We start from the raw sequence: 10537 nt of genomic DNA on the forward strand, positions 1-10537 counted from the left end.
GGCAGGAGAATCGCTTGAACCCAGGAGGCAGAGGTTGCAGTGAGCCGAGATCACGCCATTGCACTCCAGTCTGGGGGACACGAGCGAGACTTCGTCTCAAAAAAAAAAAGAAAAAAATAAGAGCTACACACAAAAAAAGCAGTCTTCTGTAAAAATCTACAATCTACAAACAGTATTACGAATAACTGAGGCTACTGCTTCTGACAAAGCTAAAAATTTTTTTAAATTAAAAATTCCCCCCCTTAAATTATATTTAAATTTAAAAAAAAATTTTAAGACACAGGATCTTACTATATTCCCCCAAGCAATCCTCCTGCCTCAGCCTCCCAAAGTGCTGGGATTACAGGTATGAAAAGTGTAATGCTCAGGGTTTCTCACTATAATCCACACTAAGGTCTTTTGAACAAAGTCTCAAACTCAGTAATAATTTTTTGCAGCCAAGTGAGTCACAAACCAGCTCCACCAGTCTCCAGGTAGAATATGATTTCTGGCGATTTGTTTCTAAGTCACCTGCCACTTGGCCTACACATTCACAGTTATGATCAGTTCTCCTTTAGTTCACGAGTCCAAAATGGCCACAATGAGGTGAGACATATAAAGAGGGCTTGGCATCAAGATGTATCCAAAATCGGGACTTAAGGGCATCAGACTATTTTTCCTGTCAATTCTACTTACATTTACTCCATTTAGGGAAAAAAGATGAAGAAGGAAGTACACACCAGAGTTTATTCCAACACAAGGAAAAAAGAAAAGAAACTATTATTACTTTCCTTGGTTTTAAGCCCTGCCCACATTGAGAAAAATCCAAAAAATACTTAAAACTTGACCAACACAATGAATGCCAGAGCACTCACTATGCCAGGCACAAAGCTAAGAGCCTGTACTAGAATCTGTGGTAGTTATCCCTATTTAAGTTAAGTCAAGGAGCACAATGGTGAAGTAACACCTGGCTTCATTGTCCCCAGGACCATAAAGGTAAGAAGTAACAGAGCCAAGATCTGAACTCAGGCAATGTGGCAGTAGACTCCAACTCACAACGACACTAGCCCTCTGCAAGCACTGCTAGGTTGCAGATGCTCAGGGAAATGCTGTTCAAGATAACATCTTTTAGCAATATCCAGGACTGCATGCAACTAATGCTACAAATGCAGTTTCAAAATGTGGAGGCAAAGAAAACAAGCATCAAAGAAGAAAAACATGAAAAGCTGAGAAAGAACAATTAGAGAATTGGCTCTATGGGGTATAATCAAACTCAGGCTCACACAGGTTGCTGGAAAGTGGCATCTCCAATGTAAGGAGCACAGGCACGCTTGGCCAACTATTTCCCAGGTAAACATCAACCCTAGCTAGATTAAAATGATTTTTTACTCCTCTTCTTTAGTTCCAGGTATCACAAAATATACTGATCTAAGACTACTACTGAATATTGAAGAAACACCATCCTCTTTGCATTTATCAAATCAAAAACCAGCAATCAGGATTTTGGCTTCCTTTATCAAAAAGGGGAAGAAAAGTCTGACCCTGCTATCTACAGCAGAAGAAACCACGCACTCCATTTTATTGAATTCTGTCCTTGCTGAAGGGACAAGTTCAACTTACATTTACATTATCTTCCAAATCCTTCTAGCCACATTCCAACAAAACCAATTAACTGAATTTTCAACTTCTCAAAAGCCCACTGACAACTAAAAGGGGCCATCTGCTGGGTATTTATCTCAATGCTGACCTTCATTAAGAAGGTCAGGATTCAGATAAAAACCTAATGAACTTCTTGGTAGTTATCAAGAAGCTGGTAGGAGTGCCAAATTGTCCCCAGGCTGCAAAATAACCCATTTTTACCTTGTCAGATTAAGTGCTTAATTATACAAAATACAGGAATGCTGCCTGCTGCCCACTTAGAAGTATCCACCAAATTTTTCCCCCCTTAAATTATATTTAAATATTTAATCAGAACTATAACCAATATCATTTAAATTTAGTACTACTTACTGCTGTATGCACTTGTGACACTACCTTGCTAATTTTATTGGTTCTATTTAAGGCAACCAATTATTCCTACAGCTGTATGCCTGTTCTCCAAAGACCACACCCTGAAAAGAAGAAAAAGTGAGACTATCCAGAGTATTACCCACACACTCCTTGAATCAAATAAGAAAACGTTATTATACTATCAAATTCCACAAGACACAACTTACCATTTCTATTAGGCAAAGGATGTGTTTTCATCGTACAGAAACAAGGTACAAAATAAAACTAGTTCAGACTGACAATCTTGCATTTACAATAATCCAAGAATCATATATGATGTTTTCTAAAAATAAAATTAATGTTCCTCATTAAGTTTTCTGAGCAGGAAAACTACCAAATTGTAAACATTTTAAAATGAAGCAATCAAATTAAGGATTATTTCAGAGTTCAAATGCTGAATCCATCTTCTTACACGAAAAGTTTGCACTAAAGAAAACTGCTGGCTTAGTCCTAAAAGGACACATTCTACAAGCACCCAACAGCACTAAAGCCACAGGATACTCACATTTCATATGGCCTAGGCTGAGAATCTGGCACATAAAAACATTAAAAATGTGTTGCCTTCCCCTTCAAGAACAAAGCAGTATCAACAAGAGCAAAAAAATAAATCATGGTACTGCCACACCACAGAGCAATACTCACCAATTAAAAGGCACTGAACTATGCACACCTGCAATGCGAACTCGATGGGTGAATCTTAGCATAGTAAGTGGAACAAGCCAGACACAATAGGCTATAAGGACTGCACGGTTCTATTTAGGACATGATGGAGAAGAAAAAACAGCAATCAAATAAATCAGTGACTGCCAGGGGCTGGAGTGGGGGTGATAGATATATTCTACTTGTTAAAAAAAAAAAAAAAAATCGAAGTATACATTCTAAAACGGTGATTTTACCGTATGTAAATTACACTCCAAGAAACCTTTTTTTAAATTAAGTATTATTTCAAAATTCCCTTTTTGGACAAAACCAAGAGCCATTTCAAAATGTTCAAGACCGTCAAGCACTACAGATGTTGAAGCAATGTACTCAGTCACAATTTAAGGAACAGCTATATAAAATCAAAGCCAACCACTGGGGCACTATTTAACCATGTTCCCTTTTTTCAGTCAGACTGGACTAGAAGTATTATAGTTCCTCATTCCCTAAAGTTAGCGTTCCTTTTCACCACTTTGTTACCAGTTCTCAAATTACTGTCCCAAAAAACTGTAGTCTACTCAAGAAATCTCATTCTATTTTTCCACAAGATGCAGCGGCCATTTGCACATTCTTACGCAAAAATTAAAACTTGACAGTCACGCAGCAGCTTCATAGCCCGTTTCAACCTATGCCGGTATTTTTGAAATGCACAAAATTCCATCACTGTTCTGAGCAACTCTTAAAAGTTTGAAAGCATTTAATTACGTTTTTCTTAAGATTAACAAAGTCATAATCCTTTTTACATAAAAACCTTGCCAAAAAAAAAAAAAAAAAAATCAACCCCAAATTTCTCAGTCTTCAAAATCAATAAGGCACAAAACCTAAACCCACCGTTACCAAGAAAGCACAATGGGCAAGAATGTTTACTTACGTATCTTCATGTCATCACAAAGGGTGGATTAACTCCAGAAAGGAACCACCGTAAAACACAAATCTATCAACTCAAAACCCTCAACAGAATTCCTGCCAGCAACTCGTAAGACATAGGATCGTTTTGACAAAAAACACTTGATGAAATGCTAGAAAAGAGCAGCACGTTAACATGCACGCAGATGACCGATTAGCAAGCTTTCAAGCACTTCAAAACTACATAGACTGCCACGTTCTCAAATGCCTAACTCAAGAATTTTTTCCATACAGTTCGTCCCACCTCCGACTGTAGCACAAAAAACATCAACTCTTCTTCCCTCAATGTCTTTTCCAGTGGGAAGCAAGGCTCAGCGTCTTCCAGCTCAAGGCTTCTCAACCTGAGCACTACTGACTTTAGGGACAGGATAATTAATTCTTCGCTGAGGGGCCCGGGGGTGTTATCTTGGGCACTGCAGGACTTTCAGCAGCCTCTATCCACTGGGTGCCAACAACAGCCCCCTCTAGGAGAAGACAACCAAAAACGTCCCCAGGCGTTGCCATCTGTCCCGGGGGGTGTCAAAATTGCCTCGGTGGATCTAGCTAGAGCACCGCCGGGATTCTCAAGTTGCAAGGTATTCAAGGTTAGCAGCTGGGCTAGGGAGCAGAAAACACACTTGGAACGCAGGGGAGACACCCTGACGCAGGCGGCCCTTCCCTGAATCGGCAATGCAGCAAGGTTATCTTTACCTTTGTAGAGGTTGGTGACGGCGGTGGCTGCGTTTTGGAAGGGGACCCAGAGGGAAAGTCCTGGCTGCTGACACACTCGGTCTGAAAAGCAAACCAAAAAAAAAAAAAGAAAGAAAGAAAAAAGAAACACACATAGAAAAAGAAACAGAACAAGAATGTTATTTGGGCGTCAGTCACTCCGGAACGGCCATATTAGGTTTCGCCATTTTGTTCAAGGGTTTCGGGATCCCAAACCCAGTGTAAGGACCGGGGGGCAGGGGGGGCGCGGCGGGGAGAAGGGGATGCCGCAGGGCTCAGGGTCACAGATCAGGGGCAAGTCGCGGCGCAGGGAGGCGCCCCCCTCGCAGTCCCCGCCCCGAGGCCGGCTCAGGGCACAATGGGGCCTCCCCGCCGTCTCCCTTCGCCATTTTGTGACGGGGGCTCCTCCCCTCCCCTCTCCGGGCCGAGGGGGACACCGGGCGGCCGGGCCCGGAGAGCGGGGACCCTCGGACGACCGCAAAGCGGGGCTCCCCCCACGCCGGCCCTGGCCTGCCCCCCCAACCCCGGGCCTCCCTCCCACGGCGCCATCTTGCGGGGAGGGGGGGGCAGAGCCGCGGCGCCACCGGACGGGACCCCCTGGGCCGCCGCCGTAGCGGCCCACCGAAGCGGCAGCCGAGCCGACAGGGCCCGGACCAGGCGGGGGCGGCCAAGCGGCACCAAGATGGCGGCGGCTGCCTCACCTTTGTAGAGCTGGGCCACGGCGGTGGCCGAGTTCTGGAAGAGGTGCCACAGCTTCTGCTGCTTGTGTTCGGGCTGCGCGGCGGCCGCTGCCTCCTCCTGCAGCTCGGGGGGCAGCTGCTCGTCCTGCTCGGCCTCGGCCAGGCACTGCCGCTCCCACTTGGAGAACCAGTGCTCGGGCCCGTGCTCCTGGATCTCGGCCTCGCCCTCCTCCTTCCGCTCCTCCATCCTCCGCGGCCTCCCGCGGCCTCGCCGCCGCCGCCGCCGCGTCCTCCTCAGGCGGGGCCCCCGCGGGAGCGTCGTCGTCAAGCGGCCCGGCGGCAGGGCCCGGCGGCCGGCGGCGCCTCCTCCTCTCAGCGGCCCAGGCCTCCTGCACTCAGACGGCCGGCGAGCCCCGCCCCGCGACCCGGTGCAACCAGGGACGACCCCCGCCCCAAGCCTTCCCACCCCGGGGCCCCGCCGAGGTCGCCGCGGACCAGATGACCGCTGCCGCCCCTAGCCTCGCCCGCCGCAGCCTATCTAACGCTCCCCCATGACGCTGCGGCCTCCCAACCGCCGCCGCCGCCGACCGCCGAGCCCTCCGCGCAGCCCGGCCTACACCGCTGAGCCCACCCCAAAGACTGAGCAACGTCGTCGTCGCCGCCGCGAAGGACGCCTCTGCGGCTGCTGGTCCCCGCCCTACCCCGCCCACATGCTGACTGGAGAAGCACCGCCCACTGGGCCCGAGCTCCCCTGCCCGGTTGGGGCGTGGCCGGTCCAAGGGCCCCTATTAGTCGGATCCGACCGGTTCCGCGTGCCGGCTTCTGAGCACAGCACCGTGATTGGTTCTTCGGCCTGTCTGCCTGACGTAACCAATTGGCTGGGGGAAGGGAGTGAATGTCAGGAAGGATGAAGAGGGAGGAGGGGGAGGACCTGACAGTGGTTGCGTCCGAGCCAAGAGAGCGGGTGGGGGTGGGGAGGAAGAGCTTGAAGGGATGCGCATGCGCACTTGCTCACTGCCCCCGAGCTCCGGGGCGCCGAGTGGGGATCACGTGACCAGGCCCAGCGGCCGCACCCCGCGGGAGCTTTTCCGGCGTTTACAGGCCCTGGGGGATGCAAAATCGAGTGCGGCTACTGTGCCGCGGGCATTGAGAGGTGTAGTGGGTGGTATCGTGCTTACTCCAGCCCCTGGGGCTCCCAAAGGGAGAAGGGGAGTAGGCAAATTGAATAAAACGCCCGACTCGTGTCCAAGTTTGCAAAGCACTTTCCTATTCTTTTGAGTGCCCCCCCCACTTTATTTATTTTTTTTCTTTGAGAAGGAGTCTTGTTACGTTGTCGAGGTCTAGACTCCTGGCCTCAAGCAATCCCCCCCTCCCCCCGCCTCAGGCTTGAGCCACCGCGCCCGGCCCAGAGTCCCATTTCTTATATGGGCAAATCGAGCAACAGCGCCAAAGAAAAACTTAAGAGTTGCGAAGTCGGCTCAGCTGCCCCTGCGCCCTGGCGTCCCCGAGGACGTCGCGCCTTCCTGGTGGACAAGAGGCAGCCGCCCACGGAGCCGAGGATAACCCGACTGCCCAGGCTGCCGGGTGCCGGCACGCGTCTGCGCCTTCGCGCGCGCGGCGGCCTCCGCACCTGTCCCGAAAAGCACACTCCTGGGCCACGTGCACGCCCAGCGTCACGCACCGGCCCCTGCCTCCCCCGGCCGGAACCCGCATGGCGGTGCAGAGCGCGGTGCCCGCCCCTGCTCCCCAGTAGCGCGCAATAGCTGGGCGCCCCTGCGGCTGCGCGCCCCCCTCCCCTACTGGGGCTTTCTCCCGGATCTGAGACCCGGGAGAAGGCGGCGACGCAGACAGGCGGTGACAGCATAGAGGCAAAACCCACCATCCCCGCCTGCATGCCCACGGCAGGACCAGCCGGCCTGGAGCCGCGGAGAGGGCCGGCCAGGGGCAGTGTTGCCCGCAGCCTGCGATAGTGCGCTTGCACAGAGCAAGGCAGCTTTGCAAGAAAATCTGACCCCCTCATCGTGGCCTGCAAACCCCTGCAACATCTGGCCCTGGCGCCTCTCACACAATCCCCTACTTGGTTTGTAGCTTGCGCACCCCTTCCCCTCCCCTCCACTCCCCCCGTCTTTCCTCTTCCCCGCCCTCCCCTCCGCTTCGCTCCCCCGCCCCCGCCTGGACGCTCACACACTGGCCTGCCTTATTTCCCTGGGACACTAGGGTCTTTCCTGCCCCAGTCTGCTCTCTCCGGAAGCTCTTCCTCTTCCTTTTTCCTCAGATAGCTCCTATTTAGGAAGCCTACTAGGACAAGTCTAAAGTAGCACCCTTCACACTCTCTCCTATTGCCTGGTTATATTATTTCATAACATTGATCACTATCTAAAATGCTAAATTAGGCCGAGTGCAGTGGCTAAAAAAAATTTCCAATTTTAGGGAAGAATATAAAATGAAAAGCAAACAAAAATCATTCTACCTAGCTCATTCTACATCCTCCCAATCCTATTCCCAGGAAATAACTTGTGACCTTTGAAAACGGAGTTATGTGTATGTCATGTGTGTAATTGTACATCATGTGTGTATATGTGTGTGTACGTATATACAAGTATGTCCCCTTTTAAGGAAAAAAAAGATGATTTTATGTGCACTATCCTATAAACCTTTTTCCCTTAACGTAATTTGGATGTCTCCACATTGGGACCTAAAGACTTATTTATTCTTTCAAAATAATGCAAAGAATTTCATTGTATGGATTCACTCTACAGTATTTAACAGGGCCCCAATAATGCAAATTTAGGTTGTGACCAGTCTTTGGCTATTATAAACAATGCCATAATGAACATCTTGTACACATGTACTGCAGTGAACATCGTTGCGTGTATACATGTATGTATGCAAATATATATCCTTAGAAATAGTATTTTAGAGTCACAAGGTATATGAGTTAAATATTTTATGAGGCTAGACATGGTGGCTCACACCTATATTCTCAACAATTTAGGAGGCCAAGACGGAAGAATTGCTTGAGCTCAAGAGTTCAAGACCAGCCTGGGCAACATAGTGAAACCCCGTCTCTACAAAAAAATACAAAACATAACCAGGCATGGCGGCACACACCTGTAGTTACAGCTACTCAGGAGGCTGAGACGGGAGGATTGCTTGAGCAAAGAAGGCATAGGTTGCAGTGAGCGGAAATAGTACCACTGCACTCCAGCCTGGGTGACAGAGTGAGACCCCATCTCAGTCAATCAATCAATCAATAAAACTGCCTGCAGAGTCTAGGACCAATGGTTGTTGATATGTCAATTTCTGCATTTCTGCATTCCCGGTAGCACGTGAGAAGTCCAGGCCTGCACATGTAGGTATGACAAAGGAAAGAACGCTGCTGGACCATTTCGCTGCCTGCAGGCCCTGCTTCAAAAGCCACACACCACTTTGGACAGTCCAAAGGTTCCGAGCTTTTGCAGAATGAAGGCTGCTCTTCTTCCTGTTCATGTAATTCAGACACTGTTCCAGAAGTTTGTGACCTTTTCTTGTAAGAACATAATATTTCAGCCATAGATACAAGAAGGAATGATACTGAATTGCATCAATGGTGGATCTATACTAAATATTTGTCAGTTAGCAAAGACAATCTAAAGAAAAAGGAATAAATATTGAAAAGCATCACCTATCTGCTTGATTTCCATGACCCTGAGCTTTATTTAACCTCTAAGAGTTTCTTTTTTGTTGTTGTTTCAAAACGAAATCTCACTCTGCCCCCCAGGCTGGAGTGCAGTGGCATGATCTCAGCTCACTGCAACCTCCACCTCCTGGGTACAAGCCATTCTCCTGCCTCAGCCTCCCGAGTAGCTGGGACCAGAGGTGTGCACCACCATGCCCAGATAATTTTTTGTATTTTTTGGTAGACATAGTTTTACATTGTTGCCCAGGTTGGTCTCCAATTCCTGGGCTCAAGCAGTTCTCCCACCAATGCCACTTGGAATGGAGGAATGTCAAATGCCTACTCCTCAGTTTAAAGATCAAACCTCCTAAGCCGGGCGTGGTAGCCCACGCCTATAATCCCAACACTTTGGGAGGCCAAGGTGGGCAGATCACCTGAGGTCAGGAATTTGAGACATGGAGAAAACCCATCTCTACTAATAATAAAAAATTAGTGGGGTGTGGTGGTGCACGCCTGTAATCCCAGCTACTCAGGAGGCTGAGGCAGGAGAATCGCTTGAACCCAGGAGGTGGAGGTTGCAGTGAGCCAAGATCATGCCACTGCACTCCAGCCTGGGCAAGAGAGCAAGAATCCTTCTCATTTGGAAAAAAAAAAAGGCCGGGCTCGGTGGCTTATGCCTTTAATCCCAGCACTTTGAGAGGCTGAGGGGGGCAAATCGCCTGAGATCAGGCATTCAAGACCAGCCTGGCCAACATGGTGAAACTCCATATCTACTAAAAATATAAAAATTAGCCAGGTGTGGTGGTGCATGTCTGTAATCCCAGCTACTTGGGAGACCGAGGCAGGAAAATTGCTTGAACCCAGGAGGCGGAAGTTGCCGTGAGCCGAGATCACGCCACCGAACTCCAGCCTGAGTGACAGAGTGAGACTTCGTCTCAAAAAAAAAAAAAAAAACTCATGAAATTCTGAATCAAGTGATCTGTCTGCCCTTAATGATATTAGAATTACTCACATTTCAAACAGCAGATGTTTATATAATTGTAAGAATAGCCATGAAAATTTGTTGCATTCCTTTTATGTTTTCTTTTTTAGCACTTGTCAAATTATGAGAGTAATACACACTGACATTAAAAAAATAAAAATAGGCCAGGAGCGGTTGCTCAGGCCTGTAATTCTAGCACTTTGGGAGGCTGAGGCGGGAGAATCACTTGCATCCAGAAGTTTGAGACTAGCTTGGGAAGTATAGGGAGACCCCGTCGCTACACAAAAAGAAAAAAATTAGCTGAGCATGGTGGTGTTCACCTGTACTCCCAGCTACTTGAGAGGCTGAGGCAGGAGAATCACTGGAGCCCAGGAATTCAAAACCAACCTGGGCAACATAGCAAGACCCCATCTCACATAAATAAAATAAAGACTATGGCAAGGCACGGTGGCTCACACCTATAATCCCAGCACTTTGGGAGGCTGAGGTGGGCGGATCACAAGGTCAAGAGATTGAGACCATCCTGGCCAACATGGTGAAACCCCGTCTCTACTAAAAATACTAAAAATACAAAAATTAGCTGGGTGTGGTGGCTCACACATATAGCCCCAGCTACTCGGGAGGCTGAGGCAGGAGAATCGCTTGAACCGGGAGGCGGAGGTTGCAATGAGCTGAGATCACGCCACTGCACTCCAGCGTGGCGACAGAGCTAAACTCTGTCTCAAAATAAAATAAAATAAAGACTATAACAATGAAGGAACCATGGAAATTTGAATGGCCTTACTTTGAAAGAGATTCTCTTCACATACATTTATTGATATATAATTCACATACCCTACAGTTCACACATTAAAGTATATGATTCAGTGGTTTCTA

At 48.4% G+C, this 10537-nt stretch overlaps 1 protein-coding gene across 1 annotated transcript in view; it reads right to left on the minus strand.

Moving 5' to 3' along the window:
• CUNH16orf72 (chromosome unknown C16orf72 homolog) overlaps positions 1–5870 on the minus strand; it is a 29696-nt gene extending 23826 nt beyond the window's left edge. Inside the window, exons 1-2 of the mRNA XM_033235780.1 lie at positions 5043–5870; positions 4324–4404 (exon numbers count right to left, since the gene is read on the minus strand). Of these exons, the coding sequence (XP_033091671.1) occupies positions 4324–4404; positions 5043–5268 (307 nt within the window). The 5' untranslated portion in view covers positions 5269–5870. The remainder of the gene's footprint in view (positions 1–4323; positions 4405–5042) is intronic.
• Positions 5871–10537: the final 4667 nt, after the last annotated feature.

This window comes from Trachypithecus francoisi, unplaced genomic scaffold, assembly GCF_009764315.1.
Source record: "Trachypithecus francoisi isolate TF-2019V2 unplaced genomic scaffold, Tfra_2.0 Lachesis_group15, whole genome shotgun sequence".
In the NCBI taxonomy this organism is placed as follows: Eukaryota; Metazoa; Chordata; class Mammalia; order Primates; family Cercopithecidae; genus Trachypithecus; species Trachypithecus francoisi.